This window comes from Gallus gallus, chromosome 23, assembly GCF_016699485.2.
Source record: "Gallus gallus isolate bGalGal1 chromosome 23, bGalGal1.mat.broiler.GRCg7b, whole genome shotgun sequence".
NCBI lineage: Eukaryota > Metazoa > Chordata > Aves > Galliformes > Phasianidae > Gallus > Gallus gallus.
This window is the reverse complement of record NC_052554.1, coordinates 4,502,823-4,523,911: the sequence shown is the minus strand read 5'-3', so window position 1 is coordinate 4,523,911 and position 21,089 is coordinate 4,502,823. Positions and strand designations below refer to the sequence as shown.

Below are 21,089 nucleotides of genomic sequence, written 5' to 3'. Positions count from 1 at the left end.
GCCACACGTTTGGCTTTTTGCTTTAGAGTTAGAGCATTCGTGACTGAAACAGACGTGAAGTGCCTTACGTTTCTCTCGCTCTGCTTTGGATGTCAGAACTATCTGGTAATGTTAAAGCCATCAGTATGTTTGCAGTGGGTTAATTTTGGACCCATCAAGGAGCTGAGGGGAAGGGGCTTATCTATTCACACTGCAGCCTTCAGGCTGTCTGTTAATGTTGCCACACCACCCTCCTGCACGACGAAGGGATGCGGAGGCACCGTTCAATCTGAATTAACACAGTGCACAGCCCCCCTTGTCTTAATTTTCCCCCCTTTCTTGCAGTGCTGAAGGAAGCCACGTTTCAGGACAGAGCAATGGCAGAGATCCACAGGCCCTGGCGAAGGCTGTACAGATTCACCAAGACACCTTACGCACGATGTACTTCGCTTAAGTCAATAAAAGGGGAGCGTACTCGCTGACAGGAAGAACTGACAAATTAAGCCACATACAATGTATGTTTCCAGTGGGGTTGGTTTATGGGGTGTGCCTCCGATCGTGCAGGGGCGAGAGGCTGACCCTTAAATTGACACAAGGAAGATTGTTTACTTCACCGAGGAACACAGCACTATTATGCAATATGAAACCAGCCAACTGCTTTCGTGGCGCGGTCTCCTGTAGGAAGCACCGCCATCATTTTCCTTTTTAGGTTCATTTCTCATAGTTTGACCCTCTTATGCCTTTACCTCAAGTTGCTCGGCAGCACAACTCTTGTTGCAAAAAAAAAAAAAAAGAAAAAAAAGAATAATGATAATTTAAAAGAAAAAAGGTGTAGTTTTTAAAAAGCAACCTGTGTCAGAACAGTCCCAGTGATTCTTTGGGAGAGAAAAAGTGTGCAAAAATAGTTTTTTTTTGTCACCCAATTGAGGAATCTCTCTCTCAGTATTGCCATCAGCATTCGAATGCGAACATATCTGAGTACGTCTGAATGTACAGCACTAAGTAGGAAAAGATGGAGGGGAGGGAAGATGTTTTGCACACTAATCCCATCGTTTGAACATAGTTTAGCCAACTGCTGCCTTTCTTCACAGCTTTGGAGTCCTCAGCTCCAACAGTTCCCTTTTAAGAAGCAAACAAAGCTAGTGGTGTTACTGCAGGCAGTGGTGATCCCACCTGTTCTTGCTCCCTGGTGACTTTACTAAAGCTGCTGTTTTACCTAGTCCAAAAGTTTCAATTACTTTCTATCTGGCAAGTCAAATATCTTGAAGCTTCACGTGAGGTCGGGCGTCCCAGGCTTTATGGGATGGCTACAGAAAACACCAGAACTGAAACTTTAGAGCTAAGGTCTTCTTGACAAAAGAAAAATGCTAGTTTACTTGCTGCCTCTCACACCTTAATGTGATTTCATATGTACGTGTTTTGAAGTTTAGCTTCCTTTGTTTCTTTTATATTTATTAGAGTAATAATAATGCTTTAATTTAATTATTACAGAACATATGGTCAACATCAACTTTTATTTTTTAGAAATGTAACCACGTTTATTTTTAAAGAACTGACAACTTGTTTTTGCTATCTTTTAGTGCAATAAGCGTTCGAAAAGAAAACGGTGTCCATTGAGCTGTACCAGAGCAGTGTTTGTACCACTGGCTGTGGGAGGACGGACACCTCCGGTTTTAAAAGGACAAAGTAAAAGCCTTAATTTTGAAAGGAAAGTTTTATAGTCAGAAGGAATCTCGGGTTTTCCTTTTTTAAATCAAAAAGTAGCAAAAGTGCTTCTGGAACTCTGCAGGCTTCACCGCTCGCTGCCGTGGTTTGGTTTAACAAAGGAACCGGCCGTCTTTTTGGCTTTGAGACGTGGAAGATATTTGAATTAAACAAAAAGCTTTTTTTATTGAGATCTAAGTTTTTACATGCTTAATTAAATCTGACATCAATAAAATGTCTGGAGTTATGAAAAGTTTTTAGGCTTTTTTCCTCTTTGATAACGACTTTCCTTTTAAAATTAAGTTATTGGTGACTTCATTTCACTTTGCAAATAAAGTAAGAGGGCTGGGATAGTTCTACCTTTAAATCACTGAAATGTGAAACAGACGAACGGGACTCTTTCATTCCACTTTAAAGGTAAACCAATCGTAAGATGTCAGAGATGAGCATTTATTCCGCGAGGGGACTGGGAAGTTTTGCACTTTGTAAACTCGTGAACTGCATTTTTGACTGTTTTTTTTTTTTTATTTGCACTGGTTCATAGTATATATACTGCAGATCGTTTCTATGGGCATTGCTGTTATCCCAGCCCTTCTGAACCCCACCTGCTCTCCACATGAAAACCAGAGGGTCGGTAAAGCAGCTTTTATCTCCTGGCGTTCTCACAGAATGCGCTCTTTGCCAATATATACCGTGTTTTGAGCCTAAAATCTGAGCCCGTTTTGCTTCAGCAGGCATGACTCTCCCCATCTTTTCTGCCAGAAGACAAAGTACTGTATTTTGTGCATTTGTATATTGTACTGAAATGTATGTAGTGCTGTTCACAACGCTGTCTCAAAGAGCTCTGCTCGGCAGTTGGCGTGTAGGCGTGCTTTATCTCCCAGTACCAAGGAAGGTAATGTAACGACTGACCTTGCACCGTTACCATTGCACTGCAAATAGTCCTGAGGGCGGGCAGCTCCTGTGGCTGGGGGGGGAGGGGGCTGTTGGGGAGCACTGGAGGGCAGTGGGGTTAGGGTGAGCCCTGAGCCCCCCATCGGGCTGCAGCTCCGGGATGGCCCAGCCCTGCTCCAGCCTGCAGGTGCCCGCAGTGCCTCGAGGCAGAGCTGCAGGGAGGTGCTGCTGCAGCTGTTGGAGCGGGGAGGGCTCTGATCAACCTCTGAAGCGTTCCCCTTGGTCGGTGGCCTGGCAGCTCTCTAGCTAGCAGTCCTGTTAATGAAAGGTTGGGGTTAGGCTTTTTACAGAAAGCTAATGCTCGGAGAGAAGCAGGGATTTCTTGTAAAGAGCCTATTTTACAAAGCCTTCTTGTGCATTTCTGGCATGAAGATGAAAATTCCTCTTTTAAAAAGTCTTTTAATGCTCCTTGCAGAGACGCTGTGCCCTTCTCATCCTGCCCACGCTCACTGACTATGACCTGAGAGGCTTTTCGCTTCCAACCCTCACCAAAAAACAAAGGAACTGCATTGGGAAGGTGACTTAGATGCTAGCTCGACAGCTGGTTTACCTGGTTTTCATGTGAAGAGTACGTGGAAGTTTGAATCTCTCTTCTTGGTTTTGCAAATATCTACGTAAAGTGCCGATACTTCTTTGTATTACAATATCAACTTACTGGCGTTGTGAGGGCCACACATTTATGATGCTGTAGCTGCTATATTTATTTAAATGGAGATGGACAATTACTGCACTAAGGAATGAGGAGATAAGCAAGGAATCAAGGTTAGTTAGATATCTTGTTTGTTTGTTTATTTTTTTTTTCAAAAGAGAATTAATGGTGTGAAATATCAAAGTGTAACAAAGGGTGCTGTCATTTTAACTGAGATTAAATAGCCAGATATTCTTCCTTTGTTTAAAAACATATATATTTTGATGTTTGCAGTTTGGGGGTGGGGGGTCGGGATAAATGGTACCTCATCTGTGGTGGCAGTTTCCGGTATATTTTCAGAGTATATGGATTTCTTTTATTTTTGTACCTGCTCTCCTTTTAAAAAAGACAAAAAATAATAATAATTAATAATAATAATCTCAAATTTTATGTGCTGTGTGGGGGAAATCTCGAGTGGCTCTGCAGGTCCCCTCCTCTGTGGGAGCTGTCTGTGGCCGGGAGCTGTGCTTCTCCTCCCTTTGCAGACGTGCTGGCCTCGTGCACTGCCCATCTGGGTGCGTGGCTCCCACCCTGCAGACACTGTACCAGTTCACCAAGACCTCGTTTGTACTTTAAGTGCCACTTCCTGGCGGGAGCTGCAGTGCTGGTACTGTGCCAAAGCTGGGCTGTGCTGAGCCCTGCACCGAGCACCGGGCGCTCTGAAGCTGAGAGGGAGCAGAGCATTGCACAGAGCATTGCACAGAGCATTGCACAGAGCATTGCACAGAGCATTGCGTTAACACGCAGCACCTGCTGGCAGAGCAACTGAGCCCATGCAGGGGGCTTCTCCTGGGGGGCGCTTCAGCTGTGGCCGTTTGACTCAGGATTGCTGTGTCGCTGTTAAAGGTGTGATTTGGTTGAACGTGTCCAAAAGAAGTTATCTCTGTAGGGGTTCTTTCTGGCATCCTTCTGGAAGTTTGGCTGTAGAAATGGTTTTTCTGGAGTAAGATGGGTTTCTGAAAGCTGTCGGTCAAATTATTTCTAGATGCCGTCGGTCCCAAACCAGTTTCACTTTGTGTACCAACCTCTGTCCTTTGGAGTGCTCGGTGTAAGACACCAGATACCCTTCTGTACAACTTCCAGCTACAAATACCAGCTTTCTGCTAGTCTGGAAGTTTGCTCTGGCAAAACTCCGAGCTCAGCCTGCCCTTCAAACAGCTTGAGGCCTTTTTCTTTCTCAGTGTTCCCTTCAGATCTCGTTCTCTTCTAACATTCTCCCAGTTTTGTGAGTTGAGGGTTTAGGACCTTCCTCAGAGCACTTTTATAGCCCAGGAACCCAAAGCTCTGCTGCTGTTCCTTGCAGTTATCCATTCCATTCTCAGAGCTGCCGTCCAAACGGCCCTCTGTGTCCCTTCAGTGCTGTGGAGTTCTGCAGCTGCTGCAGATGGGTTGATTGGATCTGGTGGAAAAATCCATAGGGATGTGAAAGGGAAGGATCCCAGTCTCTCCTTTTCCTACCCAAAGATGGTACTTTACATTGACATTGAGTGGTAGGGCACTCATTTTGTTTTGGCTCGTGGTTTAAGTAAATTGCTAATTGACTCATTGTTGTGACCCTGGAACTGTAGTGGTTAGAGCTTGAGCTAATTGCTGCTTTCTGCTAGCAAAGGGTTCTGTATTTCTCAGTAGCTGAGTTACAAATGGATGTGTATGGGGTCCTACGCTTCACCTCCTGGGCAGAGCCTCGAGAAGCCTCATGTCCATAGCACTCAAACAAGAAGGTTTGGCCCTCAGTAGGCGGAGGTGTGCAGAGGGGCAGGGGCTGCAGGGGGCAACGTGGGAGCATCAGTACTACAGGAATGTGTCCTGCCTGCCCTGGCCTTTCCCAGCTCTGCCTGAGGCCCCCCTCACCTAACACAGGTAGTTACCGTGGGGTCTTTCGACAACGAAGTGGTTCTGTTTAAAATTTGGAGTGAATATTTATTTTTAAGCAAGACAGTCCTCAGAAAGTGCCTTTTTAGCAGACGGTGCTGTAGATTTTATTTTCCAGTTGTACGTGGCTGAACATTTAAGATCCATAACTGAAAATGCCAAGTGTTTGATGGTACCTTTAGGTACGTTCAGGCATCAGTTCTCTGAGTCAGGACCAAGCATAACCGGGAGGGTGGTTTCCTTTGGGGGGAGCGATCGCCAAATGCTGCTGAGGAGGAGCAGCTCGGATCCTTCTGTGTGCAGTTTGCCCCTTCACACCGAGGGGAAGGCAGCAGCGTGGGATGCTTGAGATGGTCATGGCTGGAAGGTGTTGTCTCATAGGCATTACAAACCCCCAAGGACAAAGCAGACGAGCTGAGCGCTGTCTGGAGACGTAGGGATGGTCAGTGCTGCAAGCAGGCGTCGTGTGGGCTGCGTTCCTCAAGGCGTGCTGTGTGTTTGTGCCTGGGACTTGTCATTCCTACTTGGGAGAGTGGTGCTGTGGGTCCATGTGAGCATTCCTCCCGTGGGGAGAAGCTGTCAGCTATTAACCACTGCACCTCAGTAACCTTGTAATGCTGCATTAGGTAATAATAGCAAAGTTCTGCTTCGGTGACACTGTAGTGTGCTTGCACTGCCTGCAAGGAATACCCACTTTCCTTTTTGTAACGGTCTCACTTGCAGTTGCCTGGCTGCTCTTTGGTGAACCCCAACCTTTTTCGGGGTGTTCCTTTATATTGGTGGTCTTTATATTGTGTCCCATCTGCGTGTTGCTTTTGACTCTTATTTTTAGGTGGGAAACGTTTCTGAATGGTTTTTTTTCCTTCTCTGAATTCAGCTCAACTCTTAAGGCACGTTTGAGAAGAGACCAAACAGAACAACGCACCAGGCAGGCTGATGTAATGGGTGCTTTGGTTTCTGAGTTGGAGGTTAAAAGGAGTTTGTGTCCACCTCAGTCACTGTTGATGCAGTAGTTGGGCGTTGCAGATGTCAGGATGGCTTTCAGTATCAGCTGAAGCATCAAATTCTGCTTTCACTGGGAGCAGTACTGCTGCAGGCATGCAGTCGTGTCCAGGCGTTTCCGAGGACTGAGCAGAGCTTCTTCACATCTATGGAGCAGAACAGCAGCCGTGCGGTGCTCAGCAGTGCTGTGCTGGGGCTGTGACACCGCTGCGCTCCACATCCGTGGCAGAACTGCTGTGTGTGCACTGCCCAACCTGGACGTCACTTCTCGTGGCTGAAGTTAAAGGCAGTGATGTTCCTCTTTGTTTAACAGCTTTGTTTTAGAACAGCATTCAGTGCTGCTTCCGTAGTGTTTCAGCTTGCAGTGATTTGTTCCCAATTTCTTACCGCTGTTAGGCTGGGATTTAGAAAGCATTTTGTCAGCCCGGGCTCTGTCAGCTGCTTTCTGCAGCAGCCATTTCTACCTTTTTAGTCTAAAAAGGGCCAAAAATCTCATTCCATCAGCTTGTCTGCAGCAATACTCTCCATCTCTTCCCCTGCCTCTGAACCAGCTTGTTTTCTATCTGTGCTTAGCCGGTACTGAAGCTGTTGAGATGTGTACATTCCTATCTCCTCTTTCTATACATTACAAACGTGATCAAAAGCAATGGACAGAGCTGTGTCTGAGGGTGGTGGTTCCTATTGGGAGTGGATCCCAGCTGAGATGAGCTGCAGCACGTGGGGGTTATAGCTGCAGTAGCAGTGTCTGCGTGTCTCTGCTGTGTTCGTTGCAGGGTGTGTGATGTGTTGAAGCATCCAGCTGAAGTAAAGCCAGTTGCTGAAGGTGTAGATACTGAAGAGGCAAATTGGTTTAAAAAGGAGAACGCCATCATTCTCCCTGGCAAAGTTTCTATCATCAATGCTATTCGTAGTAAATCGTGCTGTGCTGGGGTAAATCCAAAGCTGGACTGACTCAGCTGTATGTTTTATGAGGAGGAGAGATGGTGCCTGTGCTGTCAGACCAGCAGTAGAAAGCTGGGAGGGCAGGGAGGAGCCGCCTCTTCCTCCAGGAGAGCTGACTGTACTGAAAGCCTAATGCTGCTGGAGCCATCTGAACCTGAACCTGCCCCTCTGCACCCGCAGTTTACTCAACCCCCCCATAAGTAACTGCTGCAGAAACTCAGAGATGAGGGGAAAGCTGTTTTCCTGTATTTCTTTAAGCAAGAGTGCCTGTTCACCTCCACGGCCGTGCTGGGCAGCAGTGGCAGTGCCTGTGACAGCCGTTCAGTCCCATCAGCTGTGTTCTCTGAATCCCAAAGCCTCCCTTCCTGGTTCAAAACACACAGATTCAGTGGGTCGGTGGTGCTCCAAACAACAGAGCCGTGGGGTTCTGTGAGCAGTGTGTGACCCCTTTGCAGAACACAGATGCTCCAATGGATTTCTGGCTGTGGTCTTTGGGTGGTTGGTACAGAAGCCACTGAGGGAGCTCCCATGTTAGCTTCGGTGTCCTGGGCTGCTTGGGTCAGACTTGAACTCGTTGAGAGCAAGCATGTGCCTTTCTCTGATCCGAGACAGAAGCTGGAGGAGCTGGCAGTTTGCACTGGTTGATAGTGGGCTCAGTGTTCTTGAACTGCTTTTAAGGCTTGAAGTCCTTGGTCAGAATGGAGTTGGTTTTGTGTTGAGTTACTTAAAGGGAGCCCTGAATTGGTGGCTGTAACTACCCAGAGAGGAGAAGCTTTAAAGTAAATGCTTTCTGGAGAGCAATGTCACCAAACAAACACACTTCAGTGTCACCAAACACTTCCTGGTAGGCTTGCATTTTTTTTTTCAAATGAAATTTAACTCTGATGTGTTTCTCCATAGAGAGCCATTCATGCTGCCTTTATTTGAATGCTGCCTGTCCCGTGGTGTCTCTGCTGTGCTCCTGCAGCTTCCCTGCTGACTGTAAGGCCGTGAGGAATGTTGTTGGCGGAGGTTGGGAAGTGGGAATGTGGTACTGAGCACTGAACATCACTGAAGGTAACTCTTTAAGGAGCAGCTCGCCAGCAGCTGGGGGTGGTGATGTGTGCACAGCGCTGTGGTGTCTGCGATGGGAGGGCTCAGCAAAGTGCTAAGGGGAGAAATGAGCCTCTCCTTTCACAGCCAGGTATGCAGTGCTGGGTGCCTTAGGTGCTGGTTCAGGCTCCAAGCTGTGAGTGTGGGTTGTCAGAGAATAACAGAAGAGCTTTTCAAGTTGTTTTGTGCAGTGTTGGGGTACCGGAGGGTCATCCAGCCAGCAGCTCCGGCTCTGAGATGGGTTCCCTCCATGACTTCAGGGAATTGATTTTTTGCCTCAGCTTTCTGCCCTGTCTGCAACGCATGCAGGATGACGTGCATTGCCTTACGAGAGCCGGCTGCTGTGTGTGCTGAGGATCAGCCGTGCTGCAAAGTGCTGCATTCCTGATAGAAACCTGTGCGCCTTCTTGCCAGTTACCTTCACTTAACACAGCGCTCTTTGCAGTCTGTCCATCCAGCAGAGCCTGTGCCCTTTGCTTTGTCTCAGCACAGCCGTCCCAAGGAGCTCCTTGGGGTCAGTCAGTGTGCACTGCTGCTTTCTGTCATCTTTTGTTGCAAAATAGAGGATGAGTTGATTCAAATAAAAGGTTTTCTTTACGTTGCTGAGGATCTCAGAGGTCTTTCAAACACATTTAGCAGTTGAAAAACGAATACCTACCGCGATGCTCTCCAACAACACAGAGAAATGGGGTTATCTTGAGATTATCTTACCTGAATCGTGGGTCCACAACCAGCCTTGATACAGCTGTGCAACAGTTAGACATTAAAATAGTTACTAATCATCTTTCATAGTGCTAATGCTTGCAAATCTCTTCAGTGCATTCAAGAACAGTTTATTTGGACATCTCACAGGTCAGTGCTTGCTCCGCTCAGTTGGCCAAGCAATACCCACTGGAGCAGTGCTACAGCTAAGGAGCCTTTGGTGTTTGGAGCGTGCCAGCAAAGCAGTGTTTGTGCAGTGCAGAGGAGAACGGAGTGCTGAGCAGAGCTGCTGTGTGAGGCTGAGGTGAGGTTTGGCTGCTGGCAGTTTGCACACAGCTGCCTTCCTCGGGGCTTTGGTTGTGTTCATTGCAGCCTCCTGGGGCTGTAGCTTTCAGGTTCCTTTGGATTTGCTTTCTGCTCCTCAGCAGAGCGCTGCCTTTTCTGCACTTGTCAGTGTTCGATCCGTTGAATCTCACCTCGAGGAAACTCCACGTTGTTTTCCTGTAGGTAAACCTGCTTTTAGACGCTGCATTTTCTTGTCTGTTCCACGGGCAATCCTGCAAAGCCTCAGCACAGCAATAGCATTGACAGAATGGGTGCTCAGTGATCTCACAGCTGTGAGCAGAGGCACAGTGGGGCCTCACCATGCAGCTCTCCTGTCCGTGCTGGTTGGTTTCCTCCCTTGCTGTGAGCAGTTTGGCTTCCCCGGGTGTGTGAAATGGGTGGAGAAATGGCCCTGTAATTTGTTTTGTGGGGGAGAACTCATCTGTTAGAATGCACCGAGGCATCTGATCATAGATAAGAGTGTTGTCATGGAGAGGTGTCACTTAAAGCTTTCATTGTAATTGGTGGCAATTGGTGATGAGGCAGTTTGGGTATTGGAACATCTCTGGGAGGCGGTGGCTCAGGTGGCAGTGTGTGCCATAAGCATTGCTGTGTCGGTGTAGGAGACTGCTGGGAGCAGCGTTGTGCAAATACACCCTTTGCATATTGAATACCACCTGTTCAAATGAAAAACAAAACTATTGTGCTGTTTGGGATTCCTTCTCAAAATAAAGTTCTAATAAACGAATCCAGTGCATTGAGATTCCCTCTGTGTACGTCTCACTCTTTCTCCTGCCCTGGCAGCCTTCAGTGCTCCCACTGCATGAGCAGAGCTGGGCTGTTCCCACCGTGAGGGTCCCGGGGTTCTCAGAGCAAAAGGGAGTTATTTCAGGAATAAAGCAGAGCTGTGACTCGAGACACTACACAGCTGTAGGCAGATGGCAAACAAGCTGGTTGCTAAAAGCCTTTCTTTTTACTTACCCATCTCGACCATGTGTGCCTATTTGTACATGCAGGGTGGGGGGGGGAACCATAGGTCAGTGCTGGAGGTGGATGCAGTGCTTTCTGCCCCTTCTCCCCTCCCACACAAATTGTTCTTGCCAAATTTTTCTACCTGTTGCAGGAGTTGCTTTCTTTCCAGCCCACTCCCACGTCCGCCTTCACCGCCCCTTCCTCCCGTAGGCACCCATACGGTGCACACAGCAGTGCTCGGATCTCTGCTGGCTTTAATACCATCGAGTTGGCTGTATTGTAAACCAGCTGTATTCATCTGAAAAGAAAGAATAAATTTGTTTTGAAACGCATATGCGCTCTTTTATTATTTTTATACCTCTGGAGCTGCGTCACCCCCCGGCTGCAGGAGGGGAGGGGTGGGGGCTGCATCCGTCTGCCTCCGTTTGCTCTCACGCCATGTAAAGGTCCTCAATCCGGTTTGCAGTGTCCGTGCAGAGCTCCAACGCCGGGTGCACCGCTCTGCACCAAACCTTCCTCTGCTGCTCTCGCTTCGGTTTCACCCCTTGTAAGCATTAACAAACGATGAGAAATTTCCTGTGTTGTTTTCCTTTTTCACGTCGCTTTGCTTCAGGTTGAACTGTAATTCTCACTACGAACTGCAATAAAAAAAGACGAAAGCTTTGCTGCAGCCCCCCTCGCTCTGTTCACGGCGCGATGCCCGTCCCGGGGGGGGGGGGGAGGGGGGAGGAGCGGCTGCGGGGCCGCTTAGCAACGGGACAGCGCGTGCGGTAACGGAGCGGAGCGGCCCGGAGTGCGGTGAGGGGGAGCGGGGGCTGCGGGGCCGCGTCCCTTCCCCGGCGCTCAGCTCCGGCCCGGGGCGCTACGCCGTCCCGTCTGTCCCCAGCGGTGCTGGGGGAGCTCCAACCCCGGCGCCCCTCGGTGCTGGGGGCACGCAGGGTGTCCTGTCCCCCCCCCCACCCCCCCCGGCTCTGCGGTCCCCTCGGCTGCTCTGAGCCCCTCCCGTGGTTTCGGTGCCCCCCGAGAACGGCACAGCCCCGCTGGGACCGCAGCCCCGAAACCGAAGCGGAGCCGCGGGCGCCATCGGCCGCAGTGCCGACGGCCGCCCGGCTCCGTACAGAGCGCGGCGCTCCCCGGGCCGGGGCAGCGCCCCCCGCGCACCCCCCGGCTGGACGCGGCTGTGTCGGCCGAGCTGCCCCATCAGAGCAGCTTTCGGGGACGCAGAAACCCCTTCTTGCGCGATAAACCTTCCCGAACGGACGCAAAAGCGTTCCTCTCCCTTCCAGCCGCCCCCCCTTCAGCGAGATGGCAGCGCTGAGCGTCAAACCGGGCCAGAGGTTCACCGTGCCCGACTGGGACACCAACGCCCGCCTCATCTCCGCCGACGCTGAGAGCCAACGCTCCGCGTCCCATCAGCTCCGGCAGGAAGCGCGCGCCCTGCGCAGCGAAACCAACAACCAGGTGGGAGCCCCGGGTTGGCCCGAACGGCGCTCAGAGGGTGGGAGAGCAGCCGGGTCTGTGCGTACGGGGAGGGGAGAGGGCTTCGCCTGCTGAGAATGTCCGGAGGTCCTCCTAAATCCCTTTACTGAGGGTGTGCCTCTCGTGCCCTTTGCGTTGCTTTCTGCCCTCTCTGCTCTTCCAGATCACTGTGAGAGCAAACGATGCGTTATGGCACAGCGAGAGGTCCGTCCGTCCTGAAAACCGCGGCTGTTTCACAACCCGAGTCCCCAAAAAGTGACAACAACAAACAGCTCGTGGCGATTTCCCCCCAATTCCAGGCGAAATGGGACGAGCACGACAACCAAACCCGCCTGGCTGAACGCATCAGCAGCGTGAACAGATGGAAGGAGACCCTGGACAAATGCCTCGCAGACGTAGATGAGGAAATCGATGCTTTGGCCAAAGTATGTTGGGAAGGCAGATGGCTGCAAATAAACCGTGCTTTCAGCGTGGGATGTTAAATAATTGAGGCTCGCCTCGTGCAGTGGGTAAACCCATACGGTGTCACAGGTATTCCGGGATGGGTACCTGGTGAAATGACATCCTGGATGTTCCCAGCTGAGCTGTGCATCGCCTGCTCGTGTTCTGGCTTTGCTTTTATCTCCCAAAGCTCTGAAGGGTAATGAGAAATACATTAAAACCACCGTTTGAAAACGTTTGATTTGAAATTGAGGGTGTCGGTGGGGTCGAGCTCTGATTCTCCCAGTTCTAAACCCGTGGGCTGCTCTGTTTGGAGCCCTGGGCCTCCAGCAGGGTGTGAGTGTGAGCCCTGACCCACTACCCGTGGAGCACAGCTGTGTTTGGCTCCCACAGATTTCCTTCCAGATTTGCTAAGAGTTTCAGCGCTGCACTGCAGGTGGCAGAAGGTCCCCTTAATGAGAGCGTGGGTGGGTTTCCCCTCCTTTCCTCCTCTTCTCCCACCCCCGAGGAGAACTGCCCCACAGCCAGCTGCTCCCTGCAGGTGAAGGAGGCTGCAGAGCGCGCCCTCCAGGCCAAGAATTTGTCCTTGGATGTGGCCATGGAGTGCCTGACCCTCCGCGACGGCCGCCGCTCCATCGACGTGGTGAGGGACCCCGTGGAGGAGGAGCTGCACAGGGAGGTGAAGGTGATCGACAAAGCCAAGAGGGAGCTGCAGCAGAGAGTGCACGAAGCCTTCGAGCAGCTCTGGTGAGGCAAACAGCACTGTGCTCCCTTCGTGGAGGCGATGGAGGACGCGATTAAAAGGCTTTGGAATCGGGGAGCCGCACTCCTCCGTGTGCTCCCCGTGACCCCGGCCTTGCGTTCTGCAGCCTCCTGCAGGAAGCTCGCCAGCAGCTCAGCTTCGACCACCGTGGCAAGATGGAAGCACTGGAAATAGACCGCACGTGTTTGTCCCTCAGCGTGAACTCTCCCAACATCTCCTTCAAGGTCAACCCAACGCGGATCCCAAACGGGTAAGTAAAGAGCCTGTGCTTCTGTCCACGCCTGTGCTTCTGTCCACGCCTGTGCTTCTGTCCACGCCTGTGCTTCTGTCCACGCCTGTGCGAGTGCTTTTGAGAGCCCCAGGATGCTTTTCCTTCCCATGCTGCATCCTGGCTGATGAGTGCAGTTATTGAGAGCTCCGTGCAGGAGCCGGGATGTGCTGTGAGTCCTGGGCTGTGAAGCCACAGACTCGTTGGATAGGAGACCTTTCTTAATGCGTGCCCATAGCGGTGTGCTCTGCTATCAGATCTCTCAGGGCATGTCAGGGCATTCTGAGCTCGTAACACCACCACCATCAAATAAATAGCATCTCTGCAGTGCAGAAAGTTGGAGCACAGACAGTGAACAGGTTATCAGAATTGTCACTGCAAAAGCAGAAGCTGGCTGCCCTGCCTCCCTGCACTTGGCTATAGGTGACGGTAAGCAGAGCAGCATCAGCCTCTGGCACGGCTTTATGGCAGAGCTGCTGCTCATCTTCCACTCGCGTGGCCTTTCATAGCGTGCTTTGGATGAGTCCCCAGTTTGAGCAGATGTTGGGCTCGGTGCGGGAGCCGTGGGGCAGCAATCCCCAGCTGGTGCCCTGAGATCAGACAGGATGCAACCTCCACATTCCTGAGCCATCCTGCACTGCAGAAAGCCTCCTTGGCCTGCAGCAGGTGGTTCCCTTTGAACTGCCTTGCAGCCACTCCGCTTATTTTTGTAACCACTGCTTTGTTCGTAGATCAACTGTGGTTGGTGAGTGGGAGCAGAATAGCCAATACAACAAAGACTGCGCTGAGGAGGAAATGAAAGCCTCAACTAAGCTCCGAGAAGCAATCATGCTTTCCATTGCCCAGGTAAAGGAGCCCCTTGGTTGTGAATTAGTGGTGCCCTCCTGTTTTAAAAGGGGAGCCGGGCTGTGCCGCAGAGGGTGCAGCAGAGCCAGCAGCCTGGAAGACTCACAGCAGCCCATCACTGCTGTTCCTTTTGGCTGCAGCGGTTGTGAGACCTGCACACCTTCCAGCGGGCACAGCCTGCATGGCTTTGCTTGTCCCAACCTCACGGGGAGCCGTGATGGGAGGCAGAGCCCCTCCGGATGAGTGTGAGTGGAATGTGTTCTCTCTTCAGACAAACAACGAGCTGGAGGCTCAGCGTGTAGCCACTGAGTTTGCCTTGCGCAAAAGGATCAGAGACATGGAGAGAGCCTACGATGAGCTGAAATGGCAGGAGCAAAAGGTAAACGGTGCTCAATTGTCAACCGCAGCCTCGGGTGGGGATTGAATGCAAAAGAGGTCCTGTGCTCCATAGCAGTACTGTGCCTGGTCTGCGTGCGGAGCCACGAGCAGAGAGGTTCGAAACCCATCAGCTCCATTTAAAAATGCATTCAGAGCACAGTAAAAGCCTACAGCGAACGGGGGCTGTTCTGCAGTCTGTCTCCTCCAGGGCGCTGCGGCTGTCCCTCAGGGTTGGTGTCTTTTTTTGCTTTAGACCTTGGAGGAAATTGCTGAGATGGAAGAGGACATCCGACGCCTGGAGGAAGATCTGCGAAGGAAAATGCAGGACCTGAAGGTGGCTCACAGCCGCCTGGAGACCCGCAGCTATCGGCCCAATGTGGAGCTGTGCCGGGATCAGGTATGGGCCTCGTGGGCAGGGACTGGGGAGCCGAACAGGACGGTTCTTGTGTGAGGTGTGGGTCCACCCTGGAGATAACACCATATGGGTCAGAGGGGGGGGTGGGAGAACCGTGGCCTTCCCAAAGCAGCCCTGTGCCCAGTGCCAGCCCTGCTCACTGCCGTGGTCGTCTCCATCACGCCACAGGTGCAGTATGGGCTCACGGATGAGGTCCACCAGCTGGAAGGATCGATCCGTGCACTCAAGATGAAGCTCGCGGAGGCACAGTAAGTCTCTGTGTGTGTCAGTGTGAGGGTGGATCAGCGTGGATCCGTGTGAGGGATGCGGTGCCCGCAGCCCTCGTTGGCTGCCCCCATCCCTGGGCCCGGCGCTTCCAGGGGCTGCGTTTGTCTGTTCAGAGCAGGGATGGAGGTGTGGTTGGGTTTGGTGGGAGCCGCTGTGGGCTGCGGGCTGCGGGCAGGGCTGGAGGTGTGCGTGATGGGGGGACGGAGGCGGTTCCCAGCTGCTCAAAAGGCCCAAACAGCGCTGCCGCGGTGCCCCGAGAAGTACGACGGCAGCACAGAGCCATGGAACGGCTTACTTGGAAGGGACCCCGAGGGCCACCGCGCTCCAACCCCTACCACAGGGCCACCGTCGGGGTACAGCGGGCTGCCCGGGGCTCCGTCCGACCTGCTCCGGGCACGGGGCAGTGCTGAGGCCCGCGGGGCGGCGCTGCTGACAGTTGTGGCGCTTCGGCTCCTCACACAGCGGCGCCTCCCGGCCCTCACGGGCGCGAGCGCGGCTCCTCTCAGCTCCTCACACCTCCTCACACCCCAGGGACGCCCTGGATGCTCTGTACCGACAGCTGCACCGCGTGCAGACCGACGCGGCCTGCAAAGCCCACTCCCTGGTGCTGGACCATAAGTGCGCGGACAGCCGCAGGAAGCTCGTGGTGCCCGCCGAGAAGGTCGTACCGCGGGTGGATACCTTCAACCGCACCACGAACCGCGCGCCGTCCCCGCCCCGAGCCGGGCAGCTGGAGCTGGGGTAGGGCGGGCCGGGCGCCGGGATGCTCGGGAATTGGCCCGATTCCACACACCCCCGCCCCCCGGTTGTTGTATAAGCGTCTGTTACACGCGCTCCAAGGAGCGTTAAATAATAAAGAGTGTCTGAGAGAGCGGCTGTGGCGCACCGGAAGCGTCCTGTGGCGGCTGAGCCCACCGTGGGCCCCGTGCGGCTCTGCCTCAGCCCTTCCCGCGGCAGGGACAGAAGGCGGGTTTGGGATTCCCGCTGCAGCGCCCCGAGGGGTCCTTCGGGGGTTTCGAACTCGCGACCCGCGGCTCCGCCCCACAGCGCCGCACGGCGCTCACAGCCCGCAGCGCGCCGCCCTCCGCGCCGCATGGGGGCGCTGTTGCCGGCCCGGAGGCGGCGCGACGCAAGATGGCGGCGGCGGGCGCGGGCTCGGGGCGCGCGGCGGTGTCCCGTTCTCGGCCCCCTCCCGCCCGCTTCCGGGGCTGCTTGGCCGGCGCGCTGCTGGGAGACTGCCTGGGCGCCGTCTTCGAGGGCAGGAGCGTGGTGAAGCTGCCCGATCTGCTGAGCTTCCTCCGCGGCCTGGAGCCGCCGGGCGGTGACGGGGAGCCGGCCGGGAGCGCCCGCAGAGGTGGGCGGAACGGCGCGGGGTGGGGCGGACCGGGCCGGGATGTGAACCGCCGCTGCCCCACAGAGCGGAGTGTGACGGGAGGGGGGGGCGGGAGGAGAGCGGGAGAGCCTCGGGGACGGGGCGGTGGTGGGAGGGCGGTTCTGGGGGTGAGAACCGTGGAGAAACGTCGCTTCTTTACCGAGGGGTGAAGCTGAGGTGAGGGGCTGGAGCGGCTGCGCGGAGCTGTGGGCGCCCCGTGCGGCCCCGGAGGCGTTGGAGGCCGGGTTGGATGGCCCCGGGCAGCCTGGGCTGCTGTCAGGTCGGGAGGTTGGTGGCCCTGCCTGTAATGGGGGTTGGAGCTTCGTGATCCCCGGGGTCCCTTCCAGCCCAAACCGTTCTCTGGTGTCTGAGTCGTCCCCTCGTGCCCGCGGCAGAGCGCACGGCCCTTGGCTCTTACCTGCCTTGCAGCGCTGTGCACTCTGCCCTCGCTGTGGGCGCCTCCCTGCTCTGATCCTCACCGCTCCGCTGAGCACAGCTGTGGTGCCGGGGGTGCCGCACGTCCTCCAGCAGTGCTGCAGCTCTGCAGACAGGCGGTGCTCGCAGGGAGAGCTGCTGAATCGGGTGGTCGTGTGAAGCTGTAACTCTCTGTTCCAGAAACGCTTTCCTACACGGACGACACGGCCATGAGCAGATGTGTGGTGCAGTCACTGCTGGCCAAGCGGGAGTTTGACGAAGTTGACATGGCCAAGAGGTGAGGGCTGCAGCTGGGCTTACCAGCGAGAGCAAAGCGTGCCGTGTGTCGGGCAGTGGTAAAATGGAGCCGTCATGTCACTCTGCTAAAGGGAGACGGGAGCTTAGGCAAAGTCATTGCTCCTTTGTGGAGAAAATGAGAGCGGTGGCTGATCCTGGAATTTACTGTGTGCTTGGCGCTGTCCCGGAGCATCCAGCATCGTTAGCCTTAATGTCAGTTCCAAATGGACTTTGAAATGGAGCAGGGTGGGACTTGCTGTTTTGCCATTGTGCATTGGAGCCACATACATTGAGCCACCTTTGGGGAAGATAACACTTGGACAAAGAGCATTTCCTGACATGTTTGTTTGTTGCTATTTATGCCCGTACTTAATTTAGCTGGTGAATATTAGTGAGGTCGGCCTCAGTTTGTTTATGATCCATTTCCCTTTTGGATCTACAGCCCTGGTAGCATTTGGTTCCACTTAAGAGAGAACATTGATTTGTTTAGAAAACACTTCCATTGAACTTGAACAAAAGACTTTCTTTGTGGTTGTGACCCAGAGAAATGTTTCGAGTTTGCTTCTGTTTCAAAGCATAGTTGAGAGGGAAACAAGTGGGCTGTGGGAGATGTCTGTACAGCATTCATACACCCTGCCCTCCTTTCATACCATGTTTTGGAAGTGAGATCCTTTCCCTGCAGAGGTGAATCAGTTGAACCGTGGCTATCACAGAATTGTCCATATGCTGTTAACTCACTGGTATTTTAAAACTCCAGGTATTTTTTCTTATCTGTGTAACTGCTGCTGTCTTGCCCACACAGGTTTGCTGAGGAGTACAAGAAGGAACCCAACAGGGGCTATGGGATGGCTGTCGTCAATGTCTTTAAGAAGCTGCTGAGCCCCAAGTGCAGTGATGTGTTTGAGCCAGCAAGAGCTCAGTTTAATGGGAAAGGCTCCTATGGAAATGGTGGTGCCATGAGGGTTGCAGGCATTCCACTCACCTATTCTGATGTTCAGGATGTTAAGAAGGTACAGTTCTGGGCTCGTTGGGGTACTCTGTCTCTGTGACTGCCTGCTGCTCGGTGGGTCCCGCTCTGGTCTCACTTGTGTTTGCTAATGATAACGTTTTCATTCACAGTTTGCAAAGCTCAGTGCTGAGTTAACCCATGCCAACTCCTTGGGCTACAACGGGGCTATCCTGCAGGCCCTGGCAGTGCATCTCGCCTTGCAGGGAGAGGTCAGCAGGGAGACCTTCCTTGAGCAGCTCATTAGCCACATGGAGGACATAGAGGCAGATGATAAGTCTCTTACTGATGCCCGAGCGTAAGTAGCTGTGCAGAGCACTAACCCTGCAGTGTACAGTTCACTCTGACTCTTCAATGCCTCTCCCCCTCATTGCACTCTTGTTTCCAGGCTGGGATTTGAGGACTTACCATTTTCAAGGCGTCTGAAGAAAATAAAGGAATTTTTGGAGCTCAGCAGTGTTCCCAAAGAGGATGTACTGTTTGAATTAGGTATGCCATTCTTTGAGTTCCAGGCCAGTGACTCCCTCCCTCTATTTGTGGGAAGAAAATTGTCTTGCTAAAAAAAACTATCTTGAATAATATTTCTTAATAGCCTAAGATCTCATCTTAATGGCTCTCAGATCTTAATGTTGGATAGGATTAAATAGACATGTCCTGCCAGCCTATTCTGATGGAGGTGGGGTGTTCTCTGGGATGGGGGTACTGTGGGGGGAACTGTGGGGGGTCTCCTGCAATTTTAGTTCTGCACCTTGTGGTGATAAAATCAGCAGTACAGGTGTTGATGGTGACGTTGCAGTGAAAAAGGGAAGGGGTACTTCTGTGGGAAAGAGGACAAGAGTGTTCTGCAGCACTGAAGATGATTGGTTTTGTTAACAGGCAACGGCATCGCTGCTTTGAGGTCTGTCCCCACTGCCATTTACTCCTTCCTGCGCTGTATGGAAGCTGACCCAGATATTCCTGAACACTACAACAACCTGCAGAGGACCATCATCTACTGTATCTCTCTGGGGGGAGATACAGACACCATTGCTACCATGGCAGGAGCCATTGCAGGGGCTTATTATGGGGAAGAACAGGTACCCCCGAGTTGGGAGCAGAGCTGTGAAGCTTTTCAAGAGACACAGAAGATGGCCAATAGCTTACATGAACTGTACTGCCAGCAGCTCTGAGCCCTGAAGGGAGTGTGTCTCTGGAAGGCAAAGTAGGTGGTTGCCTCTGCTTTTCTGGTCATAAAGTTGGTGGTGGATCCATGCCATCTGCAGATGCAGTGAGCCTCCATCGAGGAGACACCTGCTGCTGTGAGAGGAGAGGTGGAAGCGCAAGCTAGGGTTGAAGAGATGGGACATGGACTTCACTGGCAGTTTTGCTGGGAAGTGGCTGCATGTGGTGCCTTGGACAGTGGGGGCATCTCTGAAGTACAAGAGCATCGAGTTCTCTTTGTCCCACCCTTCTATGACTATGTCGTTTTGTTATTCCTAGGTGGTGTCTGAATCCACAGACTTTTTTGCTATTTTCCCCTACTGCCCTGTCCTTCATTGCTGTTGGTAGCAACCTGTCAGGCAGTGGCTTTCATGGGATGCACATCCTTAAAACACTGACAAGTGCGTCTTCATTCTCAACTGACAAGCAAAAGGATCCGGGTGGGAGCCTTCAGAGAAACACCCCATGGCAGAGCCTGGAGGATATCCTGTGTGGGGGGACAGTTTGCCTCTGTCAGTGTGGAGTGAAGATGCTGCAGAGCAGAGCTCACAGGGAGGTTCACTTCATTAAAGGCAGAATGAAAAGTGCCTGAGATTGGAGAAGGGATTTCTTTGCATTGCTGGTGGCATTTGAAGTATGCCTTTGGTGCATGCATACAGAATCCCAGTAGGTGAATTGTTACTGCTGGAATAATCATGGAATCATAGAATGGTTTGGGTTGGAAGGGATCTTTAGATCATCCACTTCCAACCCCCTCCTTTAGGCAGGGGCTACAAGAAGGTATAGCTAATTACCGTCCCTTTGGTGTCCTTTGCTCTGCAATCTGCCTGACACTGCCCTGATTGCCTTTTGTGATCCCTTAGATACCTGGCTCACATTTCTGCAGCTACTCCAGCCATTTCTTAGTCCCTAACCCTCATATTCTGTGTTTTTAATTCTGCCCTGTGTTTGTCCTGAGCACCAAGGGAGGTTGCTGTTTAATTCTGTGGGTGGAGAAAAATCGTGGAGCGTAGTGGTAAGCAAGGACTGAATTCTTGGTTCTGCTGCAGTGACAGAAATGGCTTCAGCTGAAAGCAGGAGTTACTTCTCATAGCTTTCGAACTCTGCACTCTGTGAAAAGCATCTGAAAATAAAGGGAAAGGTTAAAAGAAGATGAAAAGGATGTTGGGATTTGAAGCTGGTACTGTTGGTAAGAATATTCCAGCGCAGCTGTGTTGTTCCAGAGGTTAAATCTGAAACTCTTGCCCAAGGGAGCTGATCAGAAAGGGAATAATAGCTTGTGTATGACGTGTCTGAAGGTTACAGGCTTCTAATAATTAAAACCAAAAGGGAAGAGGCAAGCAGTCGTCATATGAAAGCGTTTGTGAACGTGAATGTGGCAGTGCAACTCTATTATGTCTCTTATTGTGACACTGGGATGTGAATGTTGTGCACAAATGGACTTTACTGCCTTTTGGAACAGCACATGGCTGCTGTGTGCTTCGGACTGCATGCACGTGTGGAAAGTCTGGGTGTGTGTGGGGTCATTCCAGAGCTTCCTGCCTCTGCTCCCTTCCAGTGCCAGTCTGCTGCGTGATGCTTTAATGGGTTTTACTTGTTTAAATGAATATCTTGTTCTGAGATCATGTGGAATTTTGCTCTTTTGTATGTTTATGTATTGTGCTGCAGATCTGAGGTGTCAAATGTCAGACTTCTCACATTTTCCTGCCAGA

General features: G+C 52.2%; 3 protein-coding genes and 1 long non-coding RNA gene across 9 annotated transcripts in view; 3 read left to right on the top strand and 1 right to left on the bottom strand.

The window, feature by feature from the left end:
• Positions 1–10,900, top strand: part of AGO3 (argonaute 3, RISC catalytic component) — a 30,782-nt gene extending 19,882 nt beyond the window's left edge. The window contains exons 19-20 of one of the 4 annotated variants that reach the window (XR_005841611.2): positions 325–494; positions 1,560–10,022. Coding sequence is in view for 1 of the 4 variants with exons in the window: in NM_001030900.2 (NP_001026071.2) it covers positions 325–433 (109 nt within the window). In the remaining 3 variants the exon portion in view is untranslated. Of the gene's footprint in view, positions 1–324 lie in introns of all 4 variants that reach the window. The other 3 variants (XR_001469913.4, XR_001469914.4, NM_001030900.2) reach the window with 3 other exon arrangements.
• LOC124417362 lies at positions 3,551–16,930 on the bottom strand. 2 transcript variants are annotated; one of them, XR_006932055.1, is made up of 2 exons: positions 16,879–16,930; positions 3,551–14,871 (listed from the first exon to the last, which is right to left on the bottom strand). It is a non-coding gene; the product is annotated as an uncharacterized LOC124417362 (long non-coding RNA). The 2 variants fall into 2 exon arrangements; XR_006932056.1 differs by having other exon boundaries at positions 3,551–14,713.
• On the top strand, positions 10,987–15,959 carry TEKT2 (tektin 2). Its single transcript, XM_417774.8, has 10 exons — positions 10,987–11,029; positions 11,518–11,692; positions 12,010–12,135; positions 12,693–12,898; positions 13,021–13,164; positions 13,914–14,028; positions 14,300–14,407; positions 14,660–14,803; positions 14,990–15,069; positions 15,620–15,959. The coding sequence occupies exons 2-10, from the start codon at positions 11,537–11,539 to the stop codon at positions 15,831–15,833; spliced, it is 1,293 nt and encodes a 430-aa protein (XP_417774.3). The 5' UTR covers positions 10,987–11,029; positions 11,518–11,536; the 3' UTR covers positions 15,834–15,959.
• On the top strand, positions 16,199–20,997 carry ADPRHL2 (ADP-ribosylhydrolase like 2). 2 transcript variants are annotated; one of them, XM_025142993.3, is made up of 6 exons: positions 16,199–16,409; positions 17,076–17,172; positions 17,974–18,181; positions 18,291–18,475; positions 18,566–18,666; positions 19,054–20,997. In XM_025142993.3, the coding sequence occupies exons 1-6, from the start codon at positions 16,223–16,225 to the stop codon at positions 19,344–19,346; spliced, it is 1,071 nt and encodes a 356-aa protein (XP_024998761.1). In that variant the 5' UTR covers positions 16,199–16,222; the 3' UTR covers positions 19,347–20,997. The 2 variants fall into 2 exon arrangements, with proteins under 2 accessions (XP_024998761.1, NP_001006312.2); NM_001006312.2 differs by having other exon boundaries at positions 16,199–16,442.
• Positions 20,998–21,089: the final 92 nt, after the last annotated feature.

Bases quoted from the DNA above. Each gene is read 5' to 3' on its own strand.
- ADPRHL2 (NM_001006312.2), top strand. From the start codon at position 16,223: ATGGCGGCGGCGGGCGCGGGCTCGGGGCGCGCGGCGGTGTCCCGTTCT. The intron at 17,173-17,973 runs GTGAGGGCTGCA...TTGCCCACACAG, and splicing joins GAAGTTGACATGGCCAAGAG to GTTTGCTGAGGAGTACAAGA. The intron at 18,667-19,053 runs GTATGCCATTCT...TTTTGTTAACAG, and splicing joins GGATGTACTGTTTGAATTAG to GCAACGGCATCGCTGCTTTG.
- TEKT2 (XM_417774.8), top strand. From the start codon at position 11,537: ATGGCAGCGCTGAGCGTCAAACCGGGCCAGAGGTTCACCGTGCCCGAC. The intron at 12,136-12,692 runs GTATGTTGGGAA...TGCTCCCTGCAG, and splicing joins AAATCGATGCTTTGGCCAAA to GTGAAGGAGGCTGCAGAGCG. The intron at 14,804-14,989 runs GTATGGGCCTCG...ATCACGCCACAG, and splicing joins TGGAGCTGTGCCGGGATCAG to GTGCAGTATGGGCTCACGGA.